Source organism: Phalacrocorax carbo, chromosome 5, assembly GCF_963921805.1.
Source record: "Phalacrocorax carbo chromosome 5, bPhaCar2.1, whole genome shotgun sequence".
Lineage (NCBI taxonomy): Eukaryota > Metazoa > Chordata > Aves > Suliformes > Phalacrocoracidae > Phalacrocorax > Phalacrocorax carbo.
In genome coordinates, this window is record NC_087517.1 from 55,252,200 (window position 1) to 55,277,746 (window position 25,547).

The 25,547-nt window shown below is 48.5% G+C and overlaps 1 protein-coding gene across 1 annotated transcript in view; it reads right to left on the bottom strand.

Annotated features, from left to right (window-relative positions):
* The window catches only part of TMEM86A (transmembrane protein 86A), a 47,991-nt gene extending 22,722 nt beyond the window's left edge, over positions 1–25,269 (bottom strand). The window contains exons 1-2 of the mRNA XM_064453265.1: positions 25,185–25,269; positions 16,467–17,356 (exon numbers count right to left, since the gene is read on the bottom strand). Coding sequence (XP_064309335.1) covers positions 16,467–17,356; positions 25,185–25,269 — 975 coding nt within the window. The remainder of the gene's footprint in view (positions 1–16,466; positions 17,357–25,184) is intronic.
* Between the last annotated feature and the right edge of the window lie 278 nt (positions 25,270–25,547).

Here is a 25,547-nt window from a genome sequence, read left to right on the forward strand (position 1 = left end):
AAAAATTTCCCTCTCCTGTCCAATCGGAATCTCCCCAAGAGCAACTTGTATCCATTTCCCCTTGTCCTCTCCATGGGACTCCAAGGGAGTCTCCATCTTCTTTGTAGCTACCCCTTAAGTACTGGTACATGGTGATGAGATCCCCTCTGAGCCTCCTTTTCTCAAGGCTGAACAAACCCAGTTCTCCCAGCCTATCCTCATATGGCAGCTTCCCAGTCCTTTGATCATCTTGGTGGCCCTTCTCTGGACCCCTTCCAGCCTGTCCACATCCTTTTTGTAGAGCAGGGACCAGAACTGTACACAGCACTCCAGGTGTGCCCTGACAAGCGCTGAGTAGAGCGGGATGATTACTTCTTTAGCCCTGCTGGCGATGCCCTTTTTGATGCAACCCAGCACCCTGTTGGCCTTCCTGGCCGCAGCAGCACACTGTTTGCTCATGTTGAGCTTCCTGTCCACCAGGACCCACAGGTCCCTTTCCACAGAGCTGCTCTCCAGCCAGGTGGATCCCAGTCTCTGCTGCACTCCCAGATTATGTGTTCCCAGGTGCATGACCTTACACTTCTCCTTGTTGAACTTCATAAGGTTCTGGCTGGCCCACTCTTCCAGACTATGCAGATCTCCCTGCAGAGCAGCTCTCCCTTCTGGAGTGTCTACTTCCCCACTCAACTTGGTGTCATCAGCAAAATTCATCAGGCTACACTTGATGCCATTATCCAGATCACTTATAAAGATGTTGAATAACATTGGGCCCAGCATTGATCCCTGGGGCGCTCCACTTGTGACAGGTTGCCACTTGGAAAAGAAGTTATTTATCACCATCCTTTGGGTGCAGCCCATCAGCCAGTTCCCCACCCACTGCGCAAACCACTTGTCTAGGCCATAACCCATCAATTTCTCCAGGCGGAGACTGTGGGGGACCATATCAAAGGCCTTGGAAAAGTCCAGGTAGACAATGTCCACCACCCACCCATGTCAACCAGGCAAGTCACTTTGTCATAGAAGCCCACCAGGTTTGTCAAGCACAATCTGCCCTTAGTGAAGCCATGTTGGCTTTTCCCAGTCACGTGCTTCATTTGACTTGAGAGGGCCCCCAGGAGGATTCATTCCATAACTTTCCCAGGGATGGAAGTAAGGCTGATGGACCTATAATTACCCAGATCCTCCCTCAAGCCTTTCTTGTAGATAGGGGTAACATTTGCCTTCCTCCAGTCCTCTGGGGCATCCCCCGTTCTCCAGGACTTCTCAAAGATTATGAAGAGTGGCCTTGTGGTGATGTCAGCCAGCTCTCTCAACACCCTCGGGTGGATGGCGTCAGGGCCCATTGTTTTGTAGGGGTCAAGCTCCTGTAGTAATTCATGTACTAACTCTTCCTTCACTGATGGTGGGTCGGCATTTGGATCAATCAGCAATTTCATTCCCAAAGCCTGTGACCCAACAGTGTTGGTAAAGACAGAGGTGAAGAAGGTGTTGAGGACCTCTGCCTTTTCAGCATCATTGGTGATTGACTCTCCTTTTCCGTTTAACAGTGGGCCTATGTTTTCCTCCTTTTTCTGCTTGTGGTTGACATGTCTGATCTTCACACAGAGCATGGTATTGGCACATGCAGCTCTATGGAGGCCCAGGGCTTGGATATCCACTTTCCTGTTAGGGATTCATAGGTTTACAATATCCCATCTTGTTTTGTCTGTTCTTATTCTGCTCCAGTTTGAATTATTGCTCATTTCTTTGTTGCTGTTGTTCAAGAGTGACAGATGATGCTATCACATAAGTATTCCAACCATGCTGTCATTTGGTATTGTTGTAAGATGTCTTGAGACTTTAGGCTAGCTGATGAAGAAAGACTCTTACAGAAGTGGCAGACCTGAAGAAGTAGCTCTGGGTAATAAGGACTGACAAAAGTTCCCAACATGCAATATATAAGATATAGCACACAAAGATGACCAAAAGCTTCATACAACAGCTTCTAAGCTATAGCTTCAATTAGTTATTGGAGATTTCAACCAAAGCCCAGGGGTCCCCATGGGATAATCTCTTCCTGCGCCTCCCCGCTATGCAGCACTAGGAGATGCTCATGATTCACATCTATATAAACCAATATTCACTAGGGGGTATGACCTGGGGAACATCTATGCTGATCCTCAGCAGCACAGACAGCCTGTTCTGAGTGCTGAAAGCACATAAGCAAGCCAAAAAATTTACAGCTAGCTCCTCTACCCGAGAATAAGTTGCAACCACAGAGGAATAGCTACATTTGTAAGCCAGTGCCATGATTTTCTTTAACACATTGGAGCCAGTTGTCTGTATCTACATCACAAGTGGGATGAAGAAAATCCAGCTGCCACATGGACGGAGACATCTTGCTCCTGAGGTATAGAAGAACATCAGAAGCTTGTTGCTTTGAAATGCTAAGTCGGACAAAGTTCACTGTTCCTAAGCCTCACGCTGGTCCCAGGAAACAATGTGGAGAATCAAATAATGCTCTTCTCTCCACAAATCCCCTAAATAAGCCTGCACAGAAAATGAGTATACAGCCTCTTCCAGACACCAGCAGTGTGTCAACCTGCTGTGGGGATATGGCTTACACCCATTGGGCTGTAAAATGCTGCTTTCCAGGAAAAGTTTTTTTTTTTAATAATAATACCCCAGCTATTCCACTGAGCAACACTTGAGCACAACTGTGCACACTGGCCAAAAAAAGCTGGGCTGTTGTCCTCCGCCCATCCCTCCCGGTGGTCTTGGCTGGCTGAGTACCATTTTGTATATCCATGGCTGAGTTGTTTCTTCTGGCTTCTAGCATCCTGAATCATGGATCCTACCCTGATTCTGCTCTACTGTGACAATAGCTCTTGCCCCCAGTTGTTCACCAATAAATATTTATGTGGCTTTGTTGCCATGTGTTATGCTGCCACTGCAAGCCCATGAATTCTCATTCCCCAGAATATGTGGCTCTTTCCAAGACTCTGACAATCCTCTGTGCAGTCTGAGTCATAGAGGGAAAGCTGCTTCAGCCTGGGGATGGACCACAGTTAGGACAAAGTATATATATATATATATGTGCCACAGGCTCTCATCTACAGAGCAATGGGGAACAAATACAACTCCCCATCAGGCTGAGCCTACAGAAAACCCATCTTTGTGCTGAACCAAAATGAATAGACCATAAGGAGAAGTCCATGTGTGCACAGATCCTAGCCAGAGGCAGATGATTTTCCCCTGAATTCATCAACCCATCAACTTTTGCTGAACCAAGGAGAAATGCAGCAGTGCTGGGCAATTCCTGGCCATGAACCCACACGAGGTGACTGCAAAGCCACCATCATCCTAGGCTTGCTTGCACATTGCCACCTTTGTTCAGATGGTGCAACATCAAGCCTTCTGAATCTGTACAGACTGAAACTGAGGGAGGGAGTTTTTAGGCAGGGGGACAGAAGTGTGTGTAATAGGGAGGATTCAGATGTTCGGCACTCAAATTCACCACTCACATCTCCCCTTTCCCAGGTGGATGCAGATGACCAGCCCTGGCATGGTACCTCACCAGGCCACAAAGCAAAGTCCCCAGCAGCCACTCTGGCCACTTAGTTCTGCATCCCTCCTGGGTGGCTCAGAGGTGAAAGAGGAGGAGACAGATGAGATGTTAAGGGACTAGCCAGCCAGTGCTTTTCACTCCACAGCATTGCTGAAATACTGGGGCTGGTGGGGACAGCCCTATCTGGTAAACTCTCATGAGTGTAGGCGAGTGCAAAGTGCTTCACCTCCAACTCTGCTCTCCTGCAGGAGCAAACATGCTTTTGGAGGAGAATCAATTGCCTTTTGTCAAGGAAGGCACTATCTCATACATGCCCCAAGTTACTCCTGAATAAAATTCTGAAAAAAAGTGCTTGTTTATGGAGGGTGGTGAAGAGTTACTGAACCAGCCAACCAACCTGCCTGAAATACTGTGTTTGTCCAACAATTTGTGCAAACAAGGAATTAATAAGAGGGTTTATGTTTGTGTTGGAGGTGCCACAGGCCAGGCATCCAAGGCAGATGGCTCCTGAACAGGTTCCACATGCTGCAGGAAATTCAGGGTGATAGATAAACCCTCCTCCCCTCAAGTGGAAACAAAACCATAGAGGCTCCATCTACAATGGACTTGTAAAATAGCTAATAGATCACCCAGGAGAGGATGATACCTGATTGGCCTTTGAGAGGATGTGTGTGCTGATAATCCTCTGTCTACATCATGCTTATACCATGCAGTGAGTTTAGCCAGGCCTTGTGGTGCTTTATGGCAGCTACTGGCTCTCCCCAGCACAACTCAGGGCCTCCATTTCTCCAACAAGGGTAATGCAGTGAAATTCGTCTTGTGCTCAGCTGTCCAGCCAGACCTGTTTACAGGTGGTCAAAAAAATCGTGGTTTTGTCTGACAGGAGAACCTCCATTGTTCAGCACAAGCCAAAAGTAACAGGGCTCGGCCTGAACACTTCCCACCCGCAAAAGGACTATCCTCCCAGTTCAGCCACATATGGCAGGAGCAATGGGTCCAAGGCAGCTATTCCATCCTCAGGGTCTCTTCAACTCCTCCTGCAAGCTAGGGCTGGCTTGCTGGCTTCTCTCATTCCCCCCTCTACCCCAGCAGCCTGGGTACTTTCTTCCTCCCCATGGATCAATGGCATTACCCCCCAGTGAAGCAAAGTAAGCTCCAGCCGCACTTCCCAGCTTTGCTCCACAATGGACTGACACAGAGCTGAGAGCTAGAAATACTTGACTTCTTTTCCTTAAGACCAAGCTATGGCTATCTGCCAGAAAAATACAATTAAGAATTTGGCTTAGGCCCTCACAGTCCTTGGGTGGTGAACTCAGGTATATTGCTGCACAAGTTCTTGGCACCAGAAAAGTCACTCTCTGGTGAAGCCACAGGGGAGCAGGCAGTGGGTGAGGATTAATCAAATGGGCATCTAAAAAGGGACCTTGTGCTGGTCTGAGCTACTCCACACACAGCTGCACGCAGAAATGAGAACCGCAACAAAAAGTTTCATTTCCAAGCCAAAATCCTGCCTGACTTGCAGTCACATCAACATTCAACTTAACCTCTGGATTAACCATGGGGGGTTAATCTATCAGCACTGAGGTTAAATTTTTCCAGATGAGCATATTCGCCCCAGATGCAGAAAGAAGGGAGGAAATTTGGAGCAGCAGTTTCCCCACAGCCGCCTGGCAGCAGGGCACATGCTACCTGGCAGCAGGGCAACGTTTGCCTGCACCAGCCTCTCCCAGGGGAAACCACAGCTCAAGCCCCTGCAATGCAGCCACATGCCTGGGCACAGCAGGGGCACAGCACGGCTGCCCAGCTGAGCGGCAGCAGGCGAGCGTCGAGAACGGGTTGTTTTGTACTGAGCCAGCTGGGGAGCACGTGAGCAAGGCTCATCGTGTCATGGGAGCACTAGCAATGCGAGATTGCAGACACGGCTGTTGCAAAGGTTTATTTCCTGATGTTTGCTCTCCAAGTGCAATTTCTCTGCCACAGACTGCTGTCTGTCCTTAGCCATAGATGCTGCTCAAGAGAACTCTCTGCTACCCAATGGCTTTACCTCAGCCATGCTGTGATCTACCACCAAACCCCCTATCATCTGTTATATGGGAGTATATTTATGAAGGGGATTCTCTAGGATAGGTTTTAGGAGAAAACTGCACTGAACACACAATATATGAATGATATTTAAATAAATGGCTCGGGAATGTAAAAGAGAGAAACATTAGACAAGCTTTGTGGTCTTCTCCAGAGGACAACAAATAGCTACAACCCCTGTTGTAAGGCAACAAAACAGCACAATCCCTGTGCAGTGGTCAGGGAGGGAGATAAGTGATAACAGGAAAAGGCAGCTGGCAAGCTTCACTTCTGCCCCTTCCCAAGTTAAGGCTGCCACTCACATAGAAACAGCAAAGCCCATGTTTGCAAAGCTGCAATATGAATAAAACAGCAGTCCCATCTTGTCTTCAGTTCATTAAGGAAGAAATTAAAAAATGCTGGGTGCTGAGCAGTCACACTGACCATGCTAACGGGGCTGCTGACAAGGCTAGTTTGGCTCAGGGCCAATGTGACCTGGGAGCTCTTGGACATTGCAGCTCTCTGCTGTATAGCCAAAAGTTTTAAAAAAAATGCATCTGCAAACACCTGCGATGTAAAACAGTGTGGGGAATGTCAGAAATAGGAAACTGGAGTCTCGCCTTCAAAACAGTCCTTGCAGGAGGCCTTAGAAATGTGACAGAACAGTCCCATAACAGCCCAAAGTAGAAGCAGGTGGTTCTGGAGCCAAGGAAATAATCCCCACCTCATCAGGGGATCCTGCATCCTGTTTCTTGCCTTAAATCATGACATTGCCCAAAGCTATCTTGAGACACTGGACCACAGTGTTCCCTCCAGCAATTAAGGAAGTTACAGCATCCATAAAGGTATTTCCTGTACTAAATAGAAGAAGAAATCCTGTTAGTTTGGCTAACTGCGGTCAACAAGCTATGCGACAGTGTCTCTTGAACCTTCACTATGCAGGAACTACTGCGATCAGGCCACACAAAGTGAGATACTGCTACACCAGCCAATGCCTTACAAAGTCACTGGGGTATCTGCCCTTGGCTTTCTGGGATTGCATGGAAGCCATCAAGATGGCAATGCCTTTCTTTAACAGATGTTAACTCATAAAAATCAAATTACAGACAAACACATTTCACCCTGAAGACTCAGCTTGGATGTATGTGGTTTTGCTAGGGCTTCTTTTGGTTGGGTTGGAAAAAAACATTACCAAGCATCATCTGTCCTGTCTACTGGACTGGCACAGGACCACAAGCAGGGCTGTTTTAAAAACCTTTTCTTAACCTGTGGTAGTAATGATTGAGTCCACATCTATAGCAATCCTATGGCTGTCGACGGTTTTGGAGATTGCCTTCTGAGTACGGTCAGCAATATACCATTGCCAATGACCAACAGTGTTAAACCAGTCTAGAATTCAAATGTCTGCAGACCTGTAGGAGCTGTCACAGATATGCTTTCAGGGTAGTCCACTGGCTCTCAGAAATGAAAGCAAAAACCCAGCATTTGCCTGCCAGCATCTTATCTCAGAGCAAAGATTGCCTTTCCCTCCTGGGATTCCAGATCTTCCTTTTTGTGTAGCAGAAAGCAAGCCTCTCTGAACATTTCCTTTGCTGTAACACTCATAAAAGAACCCCTTGCAGACGTTTAAAAACCTGAACCACAATGGGTCTGTCTTTTCATTCTGCTCATCAGAGCTGCAGTGCTGCCACCACAAGAGCACACACCTTTCCTCAGTGAATAAGCTCAGGTGCAGCTGTGTCCCCTAGCACTGCCCAGGACTTCAGGAGGATGCTGTGAAGCCACAGGGAACATCAGGAGCCTGCCAGCCAGCACCCTGAAATGCGCAGTCAGTGGCTGTCCTAGGCAATTCCTCTCAGGATGGGAAGAGGCAGTTATTTGGCTTGTCACACTAAAATCCAGATAAAAAATTTCTACTGCTTATGGAAGAGTCTCCACAGCTCATCCTGGGGATGGTTTCCAGGCTACGAGCCCTTGTTCTCAGGAGATTTGTCATTATTTATATCACACTCTTCTGTGAAAGAGAATGCAGATTTCTGCTACTCAGGAAAAAATAGTGTTAGGTTTTATGCTGTTCTGAGCATTACCTTGGAGGAGCTGGGCAAGCCCAATGTGCTGATGGTGGGGCACAGGGCCACAGCAGAAGCAGCACCCCCTTGCAAGGCTCATTGCTGCAGGCAGGTGCCACACACCGACATCTGCGCCACAAGCTGTGTGGCAAGACTGGGGCCTCACTCCAGTCTCTCTGAGATGGCAGACCCAAAGTAAAATGCCCCATGGAGAACTGTCAGTTCTTTCCTTGTCAGCACCAAGGGCAGGCTGAGCCTCTAGATAATAGAAGTGAGGGGTCTGCACACAGAGTAACTTGTCCCCAGAGCTGACATCCACCTTTTGCCTTCACTCTCCCATTTACAGCCTTATTTGCATCCCACAATCCACTGCAACATTATGTATTTGTTGGAGGGCCCAGGCCACCCCATTGCTTGACCACAGCAGAAGGGGGCGCATAGAAGGTTGGGCGCTCAGGGGAAATGGGCACTTGGCAAAGCTCTACCTTGCCACATGCTGCTTTGATGGTAGGGATTGGTATTTGGGAGGAAAGGGAGGGCCTTCCATCCAAAAGGAACTTCTTCAGCAGAGAAAGCCTCATTTTACCTACCATCTACGGGGAATAACGCAGGTCTAAATGAAGAGCGTTGCAGGCATTGGTGCCATCACAGGCCCTTAGGATAACAGTAAAGAGCCATTAATGTTGCAGAAAAGGCAGGTGGCACATGCCAGGCTGTACCAGCCCTACCAGCCATCCCCAAAGATGTGCCAAGGGTGAAACCACCTCTAGCACACAAAAGGCACTTTTGCAGCTCACCTTTCTGGCTGACACACCAGATTCATGCACACCTAGCAGGTGAGGTTTTTGCAAAAGGGGAAGGCAGAACTGAAAGAGATGGGGAAGGCAGCTGCCAGCAGCTGGGAAAGCTGGCAGCTCTATGCAAGAGATTTTCACTGTACAGATCCTCACAAGGGACTGCAATAAGATCAGCAAAATCTGGCAAAAGCAAGCAGGGCTGTCCTGGGAAACCTAGAAGGGACAGCCCTGCTTGTCTTGTGCCTAACAGAAAGCTGAATGAAATGCTCTACCTGCATATCATGTCCTGCAGGTTGAAAGTGTGTGAAACTGATGTTGAAAATTAGAAGGGGAAAATAACAATGCACCCCAATAAAGATGTGTATGTAGAGAGGTGCCGCTCTGGTACAAAAAAGCAGCAGCCCTCCTCGTGTTATCATGGGACCAATATGAATCACAGAATCACAGGTTGGAAGGGCCCTCAGGGATCATCTAGTCCCACCTTTCTGGGAAGAGCAGAGTCTAGACAAGATATGCTTTAAGAGACAGGAAGAAGTAAGGTCAAAGTATGACACTGGAGTCAGAGATTTTATTTCCAATATCTATTCTTGTGTCAAGACATTGTGACCTGGGCAAGCCAGTATCAGGCACAAATTGCATGACAATAAATTGGAATTTCCCAGCCAGTCTCAAGAGATGTGGGGCAGGCAGATGTAAGCACTAATGTCTGCAAACACTAACCCATGCACTCCCAAGATTCACACTAATTTATCAACAGTTTCACTTGCAAAACTGCTGCTGTAATCGGGCTGCATATACAAATGTAGACCATGCTCACAAGTAAGCGTGCAGCTGCTTACTAGGGTTGTTTTAGTTACTGCAGCACTTAGAGTCAAGGCCTCTTCTGCTTCTCACCTCACCCCACCAGCGAATGGGCTGGGGGTACACAAGAAGCCAGAGGGGACACAGCTGACCCCAACTGGCCAAAGGGATATCCCACACCGTACGACGTCATGCTCAGCATATAAAGCTGGGGGAAGAAGAAGGAAGGGGGGGACATTCAGATTGACGGCGTTTGTCTTTCCAAGAAATTGTTACGTGTGATAGAGCTATGCTTTCCTGGGGATGGCTGAACACCTGCCGGCCAGTGGGAAGTAGTGAATGAACTCCTTGCTTTGTTTTGCTTTGCTTGTGCATGCAGCTCTTGCCCCTACATATTGAACTGTCTTTATCTCAAACCACAAGTTTTCTCACTTTTACCCTTCCAATTCTCTCCCCCATCCCACCAGGAAGGAAGCAAGCAAGCAGCTGGGTGGGGCTTAGTTGCTGGCTGGGATTAAACCATGACAGGGTGCAAGTCCACAGATGCATGGGACATGAGCCAAGTAGAAACTTCACAAACATCAGTTAAGTGATAAATTTGTCATCATGCTCCTTTTATGTCAGGGTGCAGGGAAAAGCCATGCAACTTGCTTACTTTCTCTTGCAACAGAGCACAAGTCAGCACTGCTATCCAAGCACCCTGGCTGGCTCTGATTTATGCCATAACAAAACCAAGACACAAGCAAATAGGGATACAGCAGCCAAGCTATGGTCACAGGCTCTCAGACAGCACAAATCCAGTTCTGCTGAAGCTGTGGGAGACAAAATGACTCACGTAAGGCTTAGGATCTGCCCCATGTGTCTAGTATTTGCTGAAAAATGTGCAGCTCAACTTCAAACTTACCCTCAGTCTCAAGCATTGATTCAACTAGAGGCTATGTGCCACTAGCAGAAATGCACTCATTTTGATACATAATCAGAAATGTGATGCCTGATGCCAACTGCCACCATATCTGTCTCCAAAGCCAGTGTCTGGTGAGGGGCAGAAAATTAAACCTCACCATTCAAACTTGACAAAAGTCCCAAGGCCAATTCAGTAACATGGCTTGTCTCGTCTTGGAAAGTACATATTTTACAGTGATCTATAGAAATTAGTTTCTGGGAGAAAGCATGGTAGAAACAAGGAATTTCCATAAGCCCACAGCAAGATGAATCAAAACAGCCACCCTCCTCATTAACAGGCAGATTGCAAAACAAAAGTCAGCCGTCAACATTAAATTAACAGAAGAAAAGACACAAGTTGCACTTACCCAGAGAGAAACTGCGCCCTGTGCAATTCTGGGTCAGAATCTGCAGTGTGAGTCCCCAGGCTCTCTGCAGATATCTGAAATCCTTCCCACCCCAGCACACTTGAAATCTTCCAGGAAAACTCTCCCCCAGTCCACCTACCACCTTTTAGCTCTGGTTGCATGTAATCTTCTCCTAGACAGTTTTCTGCTCCATGTCACCTGGTTACTTGTTCTTATTCAGCATTACATGGAGGGATGCTCCAGACTGACACACTTGTCATGCAGAAACCTGCCATTAGGTGAAACGCTATTTAGATTATGGGAGTGAAAGGAATTGACACAGGAAGGGCACCAGCGAGCTAGAAGAAGCAATAACCATCACCTTCATTTTGGGCATGCTGCAGTAAGCAAAACCTATATCTCTATTGTAATTACAAATCTATTGGGTGTTGTGTGACATGAAAGGCAGCAGGAAAATTAAGTGCTAATATAATAGCCACTTAGGCCTCCGGGAGGGAAGAGAGTTATGTAACTAATAATCTTTTTGCTGTTCAGGAGTTTCTGCATGCTAGCAGAAGACGGGTTCCAGATGCCATCTTTTTCTAAGAATATAATTTCACTGGAGTTATTATTTCCTTATTACTACAGAGTTACTCACAAGAAAGATAACTTTGGCTCTTCTGTCGCACTCAGTGTATTTTGGATATAGATACTTGAACAGGAAAAGAGAATAGAAGAAATGCATCTCTGTCCATTCGGAGGAATTATGTGTAAGTACAGGCTTCTGAACCAGACCCATAATCTTAATGCACAAAGCACACTTTGAACAACAGGCGCATGTGACTTGAGTGATATACTTGAGTTAATGAAGCCTTTTATCTACAGCAGTGCCTACAGCAGTGATCGGCACTAACTGCTTAGTGCAACCACACTGGGACTGGGAAGAGCGTGAGAGAAGCCTGCACTTTCTAGCCTCCCATTTCAGTTACCCACATCTAAGCCCACCCTCTCATAGCAACAGCTACAGCAAAGAATGTCAGTGTCATAGGAAGAATGCACAAGTTCAGTCTGAAAAAATAAATCGTGGCATGTAACACTATGCCTGAGCTCTAGCTGGCACAAAGCAGCACAGCTTTTTGCTCAGAAGGACCAAAGCTTTTAGGCTTCTCCCAAAAGGTGTGACTGACATAAATGCTACTAAGATCCTGCTAAGCTTACCTTGTGAATGATTCTCTCCCTTACTTCATTGAGTTCAGATGTTTAGAAATCTTTTCTATAATTCATTTAAATTGCCTTGGGTTTTATACAAGTGCCATATTGCCATAATTGTCTGTGGTAAATAAATGTGTATGTTTACAAGCCTCCTGCACAGTAAAATCCAATTTATGATGTATTTAAGTAATCAGGAAAATTATAATGAAAGCAACAATATTGGGTATAAACAAAGAGAACAAGTAAAATTAGCCTCTCTACCATAAGAGTTACTTCCGACTTAGACTGTTGCTAACACTTTATACATTAATGCAGAAATAATACATCCTCTATTTAAGAAACAAAGGCTGAAATAGTTCAAAGTATGATCTGGCTTTCTTGTTTTCAATAGCAGTTTGAGGATTATAGAGCACACTTTCTAATAATAAATCTTTTAAACTATGCTTAGACCTACTACTGCTTCAATGGCCCACAGCACAGTCTCTAAGCAACATGATTTACATCAGGTCTCTATATTCATCTGGATCAGTTTGGTCTGGCCCTTCCTCGAAAACTCCAGTGATGCCCATCCAATTCTCCAGCCCTATCCAATAGTTGGTACTCATTATTACCTTCCCAGATCGTACCTTTCACATTTTTTGCCCAGTTTTTGTAACTGACCTTCCTACTCCCCCACAGTGATATCCTTCATCTACCCAGACAGTTGACAAGGGCTGTTCCCAGGAGGGTTGCTGGCTACTTCCCACACGGGGGGAACGGGCCGAGGGCCTGACTTGCTAGATGCAGCCAAAACATGCTTATTCTTCCCCATCCCAGCTATCTCTGTTTAAAGATGCATATACAGCAGAGGATGAAAGGGAAGGGATAGAGGTTGTTAATATATGGCTTCTGGGCAAAAATCTGCCCAAACAGGGAGCTTCACCTCCCTCCCACACATAAGACTGTGCTAGGCCAAGTAAAAGTCAGATACAGACAGCATGATGTAGGGATGAGAGACCATAGTTCATCTCACTTAAAAAGACACACCAATATCATCTATAACTGGCCCCCAAAAGAGACCTATTCTCAGCCAATTAATGTCTTTGTATTTCCCATGCCCTGTTTTCCTCAAGGTGGTGCGAAGCCCTGTACTAAGTTTAGTCCTAACTTTAGGGGCAAAATAAGGTCCCTTTGAGCAAGGAGCATTATGTAAATACCAGAATGACTGCGTGTCTCCAGGCTGATCGCCTGAACACTTGTAGCCCCTGCAATCATGGTGCCTTCTGAACAGAGAGGTCCTTAAGGCAAGGGCTATCTCCCACAAGCTCACACTAAAAACTGCTTAACCAGTAGGGGGTGGGGGGGAAGGGGGTACAAAAACAAAAAAAAACCCACAGGACAAAAATCACTAATGAGACAGTCTCAGAAAGGACTTTTATTAAGATGGGACCAGTGATGGCTGAACAAGAAAGGAATTAAACTCACGTATCCATGAAGCAAATGCACCATTTATTAATAATGCTCTCCAACAGCAGGCTCTCAGCCCACACGACTTTATGCAGAAAAAAACCAGTTCTTACTCAGAGCTGTATCAAGAATAATAATTTTTAAGCAGGGTGCTCCTGCTTGTCTAGCAGAGTAAGCAGTAAAAGCTTACCTCCAAGGTGACTTCTAACCAGAGCGAGCATTGCTCACCAGCTGGAGCAGAACTGGCAGACAAATGCATCTTCTCTGCCACAGCCCAGTGCCATGCAAGTCTAGACTCTGGCACCAGCAGGTCCTCAGAGCTTTATCCCAGCTGAGAACCTGGCACAATATGTTAATAGGTATTTTGGCCCGATTTGTTTATTTGTGGGCACGCTCCCCTCTCAGCACATCCAAACTGTGCAGCACCAGAGACAACAGCTTGGCTAGCTCTGCACAGTGCTGTGGCCTGTCTTTGCGTGTGGGGCAGACATGCCAAACACCCCAGGCCATGATGCATACCTGGCAGCCAGCAAACAAGCAGCCCTAGCCATGATCTCTCCCTAGCTTCCTCTCCATGGTCTATGACTCCTTGCATGGTTTCTTCCAGCTATCAGTTGTAGAGCAGACTTGGAGCTCAGGGTTTCTGATTTTTGTTACAAGAGTGTCCTAAAGAAGGAAAAAGGGGGAGACGTAGGAGACCAGGTTGTATATAAGTAGTCAGAGCCATCTGCTGCAGTTATGTACTAAGGCCATCGCTTCGAAAGCAGGAAGCAAAACCATGTCACTCTCCGCTGTGCCTTTCTCATGTCCTCCCCATTGAGGCTGATGATGCCGTGTACTGGCAGAGGACATCCACTGTAGACAGATCAATTCCTCTGGCTAATTTAATTATGCCCCAGGTGCTGCCCCCAGAGAGAGCATCCCCATCATGTGTCAAAGCAGAGATAGGCATGGTCTATCTATGGCCCCAAACACCTGGTCTATCTATACAGCAAAAGGCAGTGTGGTGCAGAGATAAGGCCTGGGCCCCCGAGGGTAGCACCTAGCTGTGGCCAGACCAATTGCCCACTGCTGTTCCCTTCAGCAAGCAACTCGCCAGAGGGAGCCCACCAGCTGTACAGCCACCCTGCTTCTCATCTGCTGCACGGCTCCAGCTGGCAGCTGTGCAGGGGCCGCACCATGCTCCCGGGCAGTGCACGCTGCTGCATGACACCGTTTTCAGCCTGCCCTTTGTGGACCACAGCAGAGCCGATGCTGGAGCAGCACAGTGCACTCCTTTGGAGAAGAGCGACACGAAAACCCACTGAAGGTGTTGTGCAAGGACTGCTCCTTAACAGTCTGGAGGCTGGCAGCTCTTTTTTTATGAGCTCGGAGGAGGATCATATACTCTGCCCTCCCCTCCCACTTCTACAGCCATGGTAAACAGCTGCAGCACTGGCTGCAGCTCCCAGGCTCATCATCCCTCCACCTTTCCACAGCCTTTCCACTGCCTTAGTTGCCTTTGGTGAAGCAAAGAGTCAGTATGTCAGGCATGAAGCCGGAGCAGGAACACGCATTGTTACATGTCAAAAGGGCAAGCAAAAAAAGCAGGTTTCTTTTTCCCTCCCAAGTTACCTTCCTAAAGCCTAATTTCTTGTGTAGGTAAAGCCTTCCTGTCTGAACTACATACACCCTTCCCAACACATGCTCATGCTTTAGTAATTTGCCTCTTCTCAAAGCTCAGCTGAAATATACTCTGCAAGACCACACTGATTCACTAGCCCTGAAGGCCAAATACTGCCTCCTGTGGATTATGAAACAAATTCTGCCAGTTTTTGAGCCATTTCAGTATTGTCCCAGCCTAAGATTTTATTTCTGAGGTAGACACACAAAATTCACTGTAACTTAAGGATGAATTTAGCTTACAGCACAGAAGTGCAAAGGTACCAAACCTCTTTAGTTATTTTTGAGAAGCATATTTGAAAAAAAAAAAAAAAGTTTAGCACCACAATGGTATAATTTGCAAGCTACTTCCCTCTGTCGGCAAAGATAAAAATCACCCCCAGGCTGCTGATGAATTTACCAGGTACATCTTAATAACTGGGGGAAAATTCATCTGAAGTATCAGACAATACAAGCTGCTGTGCAGAACTGGCAAAGCAATTTAAAAGTTTTGAATCCTGGCTTTGTAAATGAAGAACAGGGAAGGGATGGGATTTCTACCTGTGAGAGAGAACGCAACAGACTAGCCATTAACCAAAATGTTTCAAAACAAGATACCAATGGTTCCGCAGGGAACCAGGACACCAGCAATAGGTGTTCAGTGCTGCAGCAAAGCACCAGGCAACTCTCCCACCAAGAGTTAGTGATTCTTACAGCGCACATTAGTCTGCTGGTGTATTCAGACAAAACCCTCGCCTTCTAGAAACAGGAACATCCAAAACAGTGTGTCTAAGAGCGCAGCTTCTCTGCTGTTCTGGCTGAAAGCATTTTGTCTTCTTTCAGCATTGAAACACTCCCCCTTCACATGCAGGGCCAGGACCTGGTATTGCTGGCCCTGCCTGGCATGAGCCACAGCTACTTCAGCTGCCAGCTTTGCTGACAGGACAGCGGCGACTCACTACCTTATTGCTGGTTACCTTAATTAAGCACAATGACTCCCCCATGAGACACCGGTACAGGTGACACCATCCCCGCTCAAGTCCTTAGATGGTGGAAGTGCCAGACTGGCTTGTCAGGGGCGATGGGGTCTCGGTGGGAGGTGGCCCAGCCCATGGCAAGGTCTGCCCGCCGCGGTGGCCGACATAAGCCGTAGCCCAAGCACCGGCCGGGCAGTACGGCCACCTCGGCAGAGGTGCCTGCGGGGTCAGGGAGGCCGCGGGGCAGGAGGATGCTCCGGGCGCTGCCACGGCGCAGGGGCAGCCGGAGCGGAGGCGCTCTGAGCAGGTGCGCTCTGCGCAAAGCAGCCGAGTTACTGAATCTTTTGAAAATATGAATGACAAGAGGAGAACGAGATGGCGAGGGAGGCGCACCGCTGGAGCAACAGCTGCCGGGGTGGCACCAGCGCACGCGGGGGGCCGCGGCGGGGTCTCCGCCAACGGTCTCCCGGCGCCAACGGTTGCTGCCTCGCGCCCCGCGGGGAGCGGCGGCGGGAGGGTAGCAGCCCCCCCCCACTCGGGGACCGGGTAGCGAGCACCAGTGATGGTGGGGTGGGCGAGAGGGGAAGGGATGCCGCCCGGGGAGGGGGTGTCCTGCTCCCCCCGCCTGTCGCGCGGCTCGCACTCACCACGGTGACGGGGGACACCATGTCGGCAGCGGGGCACGTGCTGCTGCTGCTGCTGCTGCTGCTGCTGCTGCCGCCGCCGCCGCCGCCGCCGCCGCCGCCGCCGCCGCCGCCGCCGCCGCTCCTGCCGCCTGCCCGCTGCCCTGCCTGCCTGCCGGGGCGCTTTTTTAATAACGGTGACGTCACCGCAGAGGGGGCCCCCGCGGCGAATGCGCTGCGGGGAGAGGGAGGGAGCGGGCCCCGCCCCGCCCCGCCCCGCCCCGGGGCGTGCGAGCGGGCGGGCAGGCCGGCTGGCCGGTGGCGGGCACCCGCAGGGGTGCTCCCTCGGCTCCCGGTGGCGGCGGCCGCGTCACTGGTGCCGCCCCCCTCCTGGCGAGGCGCCGGCCGGGCAGCGGCTGGGCCCTGCGCCGCGTCTCCTCCCCGGCGGTGGCCGCAGACGGGGACGCGGCCTGCGGGGAGCGTCCGTCCTTGCGACCCCCGGCTGCAGCCCGTGGCCGGGCCCTGGGGAGGCGCAGAGGTCCCCTCCCGACAACGGGCTCCTTGGCCCGCAGCCCGTGCCGGGGCAGGACGCGCTGCCCGCGCCGCTGCAGCACCAGCGAGGGCTCGCTTCTCCGGCCGCTCGCTCTGGGCCGACAGAGGCGTCGGCTCGCTTGGCACAGCGGCTTCCCCGCCTGGCGAGGGGGGCCAGCGGCCGGGCCTGCCCCTCCCGCCCCCGGTGAACGCCCCCGCACGGCCGCGCCGCGGAGGCTCGGGAACGCCACCGGAGCGGACTGGGCCGGGCCGGGCAGGGCCGCGTCCTTGGCCCCAGCACCGCCCAGGGCTGACGGTGCTGACGGTGCCGACGGTGCCAGGCACGGGGAGGGGGGCAGCGCAACGTATGGCCCTTGCCCGATCTCGGGTCCCTCCCAACGCAGCGTCTCACTCCGGCAAGCCCGGTCGCCTGCCTGTGCCCGCGCACCCCCGGCCCCAGCCTTCCTCCTCCCTTGACTTCCCGGGCCTACCTGCCGTACCCCTCTACGGCACCTACCCTTTCCTTTCACATTCCTACTTCTTGCACAGACTCCTGTGGCCTTCCACCCTTCCAGCTCCACCTTGACTCCTCACCATCCCCCATTTTTCCCTTTCGAGGGGCTTCTCTCATTTCACAGCTTCCCACTTAAGGTTTTACACAGCCTCTATCTTAAGACGCGCAGGTGCTTGGCAGCCCCTCTCTCTGCAGGGCTGCCTGTGTTTTCCAGCCCTATCCCTGCTCTCAGCAGCTGGTGATGGCCCCTGTGCCCCCCAGGAGCAGGTCCCTGCCAGCTCACCTCCCCATCCCCATCCTCCTGCCAAGGTCATCCAGAGGCTGAAAAAACGATAGAGCGGGCACAAAGACAGGGCAAGGAATGTGTAATGTGGGATACTAGTGAGTGGGATGCAGAAGATGGGGCTTATTAAAGTTACCCTAGGACTACCTTCAATCTGGTTTTACTTGAGGATTAATACTGAAGGATGCAGGAAGCCGCTTTACATGTAATATGATCTTGCTGCAAAGTTTCACTTCATAACAAAACAAACAGGTACTTAAATAGTAGATGATTAAGTAATCTGCTATTTGCGGCCTGAGCAAAAGTCACGTTCAGTATTTATCACATCGAGGGAATGTTTTCTTCTATAAAGTAGAAAAATAATCTGTGCAATTTTGCAATCTTTGTGCAAGAGATTGGTATCATGTTTCTGAGGATGAAATGTATATGAACAGCAGTCCCAAGATCCCACAGAGGCAACCCGATTTATCTCAACAGAGGCGTGTAAATAGAGGGCAGAGTTTGGCCCATCACCATCTGATGGGACTGGGACGGACGCTGCAGTCTTTACGTCAACTACCGGTCTAAGAGGGATTTCTACCCGAAAAAAGAAACTGCAAATCTGCACTATCAGATCACAGAGGTGTTGCAGCGAAATCTGTGGCAAGTAAACCTCTATCAGATCAAAGCAAACTAGGCTCTGTACAGCAAAGACCGCATGGCCACATTCTGGGGATTGAGTGCTGTTCTCACAATCTCAGTTAAAATAATCTATGGGCAGTAACATTTTCATTAGGCAAGAAGAGAAGGATAAGCTTTGCCTTTTTTTCGGGGAGCTAGGTGAACTAGAGAATGGGAAGATACTTCACAGCTTTTCACAACAAAGGCTTTGCCCTGCTGAAATCAAGGGGGAGGGCCCTAGCAGAAGCAGCACAAGCAAACAGGGGTATTTAGATGTCAAACAATGCAGTTAATTTGATACCATACGGGATTTTCAGGAGGACCAATGGACTCTCAGAACTTGGGTCCCCAACTACTTTTGAAAAATCCTTCTGGGAGCTTGATTATGTCTTGGCATTTAAATACCTCAAAAAAAAAACGAACTCCTTGGTCCTTAGCCAAACTCTTTGTCTGCCTTTATTTAAGAGACAAGCTAGGCAGTACAATGGGTTGGAGTATGTTTGCATTTGGGTATTGTCTCTGCTGCTCTAAAAGTGGGAGATGATATTAGGATGGATGCAGCTTTGCATTTGTTCTTTTGTTCTAATGCAGTATCTGACTTTACTGGTTAGCAGCTGAAGCTTCACCTGGTCTCACAAATGAGGTATTTCTCTGTGTCATTGATGCAGACATTCAAAATATGTTAACTCTTGTGGGTGGGTTTTCATGCTATGTTATTAGCTCAGAGGAACCTATCAGAACTGAAGGGGAAACTGTGTGCATCTCCTGACCTTCCCATCTCAAACAGGCACTGGGAAACTCAATCTCATTAGTTTGGCTTGGGAGGGGGTTGACCTTTTGTGATTTACAGACAGTTCCTTTCACAAACCTTTCAAAAATAGAGATCCAGAAGTCCCAAAGGCACACACGATATTTGTATGTAATAAAGAGATGGGTCCCATGACAAAGGTTTTACAACCTGAATATAAGATGAAAATTTGTTGCTGTTGTTTATTTAATACTAGATTAATTTCATGTAACTCACAAGATTATTCACAGGATGACATCCATTTTTCCACTATCAAAATAAGTGCTACATCAATGATAAGTAATCCTTTGACAGTGAGGGACACTTTGGAGTATAAATTAGGAATTTGGATAGAAGATAAATGTTTTATATTTCATTTTACATTTTATCTAAATTACATTTTATCTACATTTTTTCTAAATAACAGAAATATTTTACGTTTAATCTAAGTTAGGGGCACCTTGGAGTATAAATTAGGAATTTGGATAGAACAGAAATATTTCACGTTTTATCTAAATGCAGGCTCTGATAGAACAGGTCCTGGCACAAATCCATTCACTGTAGAAACACCAAGGAACAGATGAAGCAAGCAAAGGGGATACAGGATCGATGGCTTCATAACACAATCAAATTTGTCTTAGTCTGTATATGCCATGCAGTCTCCTGTCCTGACCAGTGCAGGCAAGAGAGATCTCATGTGTCTCATCACAGCATTTTGTTCTATATCAAATGCAGGGATTTAGCAAAATATAGAAAATAGTTCTAATTTGGGGTGCCTGTGGTATTTTTAACTTGTTATCAGTAGGCAAACAGAGAGCAGCAATTACATGAGCGCAAATTTATGGGAGTCGGGAATAGCAAACCAGAGCATTAAGTATTTCTGTGCATGTTTGTGCTTGAAAATGCTTCTGCTGGGCCATGTTTGTGGTTTGGGTGGGGGTGGGGGTGGAAGAAAGCAAGAGAAATCCCATCTTCAGCAAGGTTACTACACAGCCAATTTTTTTCTGAAGGATCCCATGTTGTTCAATATACTGCACATAGCCCTGTGGCTCCATGTGTGTGCAGCAGCTCCGTGGCTCATGTGAGCATATTGTTTCTTTTTAAAATTATCCACCATAAGTTTCAATAATAGCTTGACCCTTTTTCTTCCCCTCTCTGTATTTTTTTTCCACTGGTTCATTCTCCTGTTGGAGAAATGTTAGTCCATGGACTCCACCAGTCCCTCCTAGCTGGGTCCCACCCTGAAGCCCAGTGCGTCAGGAAGACTCAAAACTCCATGTTGTTAAATGCAGTTCAAACACCTCCCAAAAATGCACACTCTTCCAAAAAGTGATGGCTTTCTCAGTGCAAGGGTCTGTGGATATTCACGTGAAATAGAATATATGGGTGTTTATAGGAAAATGTTGGGACAACCATAAAGCTCTGTATTTTCTAGCTGTTTATTATTCAGGGAAGTTGTCCTACCTTCAGCAATGGCTGGAAGAGCAGCAAAACATTTCTGATGATCAGGTGCATCTGGAATTGGGGGGGCTCTGCTCTCGCTCTGATGTAACAGGCTCTGCCAGTGGGCCATGGAGGAACATGCTTCATTTTTCACTTTCAGATTTACTGTTAATATAAAAGTGCCTGGGAATTTAACTACTGTGGAACCAGAAACAAGTGTGTTGTTAAGTGCTGGAAAAGCTTTATTTGAGACTCATCTGTGTGAGATGCTCCCGAGTTGTCTCCTTTCTGGCCGCTCCAAGCACAGTGCACCCAGATCCTGGGACAGTGGTGTTCATGTCAGCTGCTGTGGGATACATCCAGTGTGGCTGTCTGTTTTGTCATATCCAACTCTATTTAGGCCCATTTGTGGCCTGCATACCGGTTATTGTACTAGTTCCTGATACTAGTATCAGGTATAGTAATCTGTGAAGTAATCTGGTGCTTCTCCCTGCACATGAGGACATACCGGGCTGTTTCCTTTCTATAAAGATTTATTTCCTGATGCCTAGAGAAATTCAGAAAGTGCCTTTCTTTCCCTCATGGTAGCAATTCCCATAATGTTAATAAACACAGAGTATTAAATTTAGACTGCAGAATTAACGTCTCAGTGAAGTAAAGGGGGGACACTGCAAATTTAGGCCTCCTGAGAGCACTTTTTCAGGCTATTTACTGAGCCAGAAAGGCAATACATCATCTATTTATAGGCTTTGTATTTGAAAGTTTTCTTCCCAGGCATAAAATCAATTTGCTGTTTGGGCTTAATAAATACCGTGTGTACGTGTGCATGTACATGTGTATGGAAAAGTTAGAATTTAGATCTAGAGTTGAGCATGTGTATGGCTAAGCAGGATCGAGGGTACAGATCTATTATGGGACTTTGCTTCTTTGTGATTGGTTTATATCGTAATAGCCATCAAAACAAGCACATTAAAATCTTATAAAAAATATTAATAATCTTTATTAATTAGGGGAATTAATTCTCCATATTCAACCTTTCCATATTGACCCTTGTCCTAATCACTGCAGGCCTTGGTAAAAAGTCTCTCTCTCTTTCTTATACACTATATAATGAAGTCTTGCTGGAGCCTTCTCTTCTCCAGGCTGAACAACCCCAACTCTCTCAGCCTGTCCTCACAGGAGAGGTGCTTCAGCCCTCTTGAAGGCCCTGAGCTACACCCACACCCCCAGCATCTTCAGCTAGATCAGGTTGCTCAGAGCACTGTCCAACCTGACCTTGACTGTTTCCAGAGGTAGGGCATCTACCTCCTCTCTGGGCAACCAGTTCCAGTGTTTCACCACCCGCATTGTAAAATATTTCTTCCTTATATCTAGCCTGAATCTACCCTCTTTCAGCTTAAAACCATTACCCCCTGTCCTATCGCTATAGGCCCTATTAAAAAGTCTGCCCCCATCTTTCTTATAAGTCCTCTTTAAGTATTGAAAGGCCACAATAAGGTCTTGCTGATGCCTTTTCTTATCCAGGCTATGAACAACCCTAACTCTCTCAGCCTGTCCTCGTAGGAGAGGTGCTCCAGCCCTCGGATCATTTTTGAGGCCCTCCTCTGGGGACCCCAGAGCTGGACGCAGCACTCCAGGTGGGGTTTCACCAGAGTGGAGTAGAGGGGCAGAATCACCTCCCTCAACCTGCTGGCCATGCTTTTTTTGATGCAGCCCAGCACACAGTTGGCTTTCCAGGCTGTGAGCACAGAGTGCTGACTTATGCCTAACCTCAACCCCTTCATCCCCCAGCCAATACCAGCGATTGCCTGACACAGGTGCAGGACCTTGCACTTGCCCTTGTTCAACCTCACAAGGGTAACCTGCACCCACTTCTCAAGCTTGTCCAGGTCCCTCTGAATGGCATCCTGTCCCTCAGGTGTGTCAACTGAGCCACTCAGCTTGGAGACATCTGCAAATTTGCTGAGGGCACACTCAACCCCATGAAGATATTAAACAGAACTAGTCCCAGCGTGGACTCCTAGGAACACCACTAGTTTCAATTGACATTGAGCCATCGACTGTAACTCTTCGGATGTGGCCATTCAGCCAGCTGCTTATCCATCTAACAGTCCATCCATCAAACCCAGAGCTCTTTAATTTAGCAGCAATAATGTTGTGGGGGACGGTACCAAAGGCCTTACAGAAGTCCAGCTAGACGACATCCATAGCCCTTCCCTTGTCCACTGGTGCAGTTGCTCCATCATAGAAGGCCACTAGATTAGTCAGGCACAGCTTGCCCTTGGCGAAGCCATGTCAGCTGTCTCGAATCACCTCCCTGTCTTTCATATATTTTGACATATCTTCCAGGAGGATCTGTTCCATGACCTTCCCAGGCACAGAGGTGAGGCTGACAGGTATCTTTCACTAGACCGGATTGCCCAAAGCCACAGCCAGCCTCACCTTGAACACTTCCAGGGATGGGACATCCACAACTTCTCTGGGCAACCTGCTCCAGTGTCTCACTACATCACGGCCAGAGGCAGTTCCCTCAGCCTGCCCATGTGTGCTGGATTCCCCGGTCCTTCACCACCTCGAAGGCCCTGGGCTGGGCCCACACCCCACTCATCAGTGTCTTTCCTGGGCTGGGGAGACCAGGAGTGGACAGAGGAGTCCAGATGCAGTCGCCAAAGTACCAAACAAGAGAGGAGACAAGCATTTTTTACTGTTATTTTCTTGGTTTATTGGTGGCTTGTTTTTTTTTTAAATAGGGGGAGGAGGTGGGGGATGGGAAAGAAGGGCTCACACCACCCATGGCAATAAATGCAATAACTGTTGATGCCAGGAGATGGAATGGGTGAGCTTGTAGGAGGGCCAAGCATGGAGGCCAGGCCTCCCAGCTAGTGGCAGGTGTGGTGGATGGGCCGGGTGCTCCTGCGACGCCGGGCACTTCTGTGATGCCGGGCACTCCTGCAACACTGCTGCTGTGGCATCATGGATGGGAGCCCTGGCACAGTGTAGTGGTGCAAGGGGAGCCATGCTGGAGGTGGATCCACTGCCATTGTTTTTTCCTGATCTTCAGGGCCATCCACCTCCGTGGGCTCCACACCATCAGCCACATGGTGTGGCTGCTCTCCCGTGTGAAGCCACCTCCTCTTCCTCTGTGGTTCCTGCAGCCGTGCATCTTCTCTGCCCGCACACAAATATGGGCAGCCATATGCTTTGCTCTTGGACCTCTTCTTTCCAGGCATGCTTGGAACCTGAGGGCCTCAAAGCTCAGCGAACTATGGGCCAGCTGCCAGTGTCCATGTATTTATAGGGCCCGGAAGGAACCGCAGTGAGCTGGCTTGTGACATCAGGAGGCCACAGGTGGCCAAATATGGCTCTTCTGGGAGTTGGTGTGCCTGTGGCCTGAGAGATGGCCTCACGTGGGAGAAGGAGGGTGGTCAGTGGGCCTGAGGGTGCCTTTCCTGGGGATCACTCCCCCATGCCCTTCTGCTGCCCCTTGGGCAAAGGGACTGCCCTCCCCCTCCCTTCAGTTGCCTGCACTACAGCCCATTCCTCGTCCTGTGCATGGCCTCCCCTGGATGAGACTCCAGCAAGGCATTGCAGGAGGGCCAGGGGGTCTTCCATCCTGGCGGGAGCATCTGTTCCATGATCTTCCCAGGCATAGCTGGGAAGATCATGGAACTACTGACAACTTATCAGTAATTCCCAGGGTCCTCCTTTTTACCCTTTTTAAAATGGGTCAAAAGTTGCCTTTTTCTAGTTGCAGGTGACTTTGCCTGTCTTCCATGCCTTTTCAAATGTGATGGAGAGTGGCTTGGTAATTACATCAGCCAATTCCCTCAGGACCGTGCAGTGCATCTCATCGGGTCCCATGGACTTACGTCTGATCATGTTCCACAGGCTGCCTCAGACCTGATCTTTACTTATGACAGGAGGGACTTCATTCACCCAGTCCTTGTCTTAACCTTCCGGGGCCTGAAAGATGTGGGAAGAAAGATTACTGTTGAAAACTGAGACTTAAATTTTTTTAGTACCTCAGCCTTCTCCATGTCAGTTGTCACTACTTCTGTCTTGTTTACTGGGTCATGGTGGTACATTTTCTTTAATCTTCCTTTTCTGCCCAACGTACCTGTAGAAGCCCATCTTATTATTCTTCACATCCCTTTCCCAATTAATCTTGTGTCTTAGCTTTCCTGATTCCACCCCTATACATCCAGGCAGCATCTTTGTATTCTTCCCAGGATACATGTGCCTGGTTCCACTGCCTATGCATTGCCGTCTTACACTTCAGTTTGACCAGGGGGTCCTTACTCTGCCATGCTGGTCTCCTGCCTTCCTTTCCCTATTTCTTACATGTGGGAATCAAGAGCTCTTGCGCTCTTAGAAAAATGTCCTTAAAGAGCTGCCAGCTCTGTTCAGCTCCTTTATCCCTGAGGGCTGATTCCCAGTGGGTCCCATCCACTAATTCCTTAAACAAATGGAAGTTTGCTCTCCTAAAATTCAGGGTCCTGACTCTACTCTTCATTTGGCCCATACCCCTCAAGGCTGTGAATGCCACCAGGGTGTGATCACTGCAACCCAGGCTGTCACCAATCTTGTCATCTGTAATTAGTTCATCCATGTTGGTAAACAACAGGTCTAGTAACGCTTCTCCTCTGGTCTGGCTGTCTATCAGCTGGATTAAGAAATTATCCTCAGCACACTCCTAGAGTCCCCTGGATTGCTTATAGCTTGCTGTGCTGCTTTTCCAGGAGGTATCAGGGTGATTGGAATGCCCCACCAGGATCAGAGCGTGCAAGCACAATGTTTCCTGTAGTCAAAGTAAGAAGGCTTCATCAACAGGCTCCTCTTGCTCGGGTGGCCTGCAGTAAACAGCAACCGTGAGGTTTCCTTTGTTGG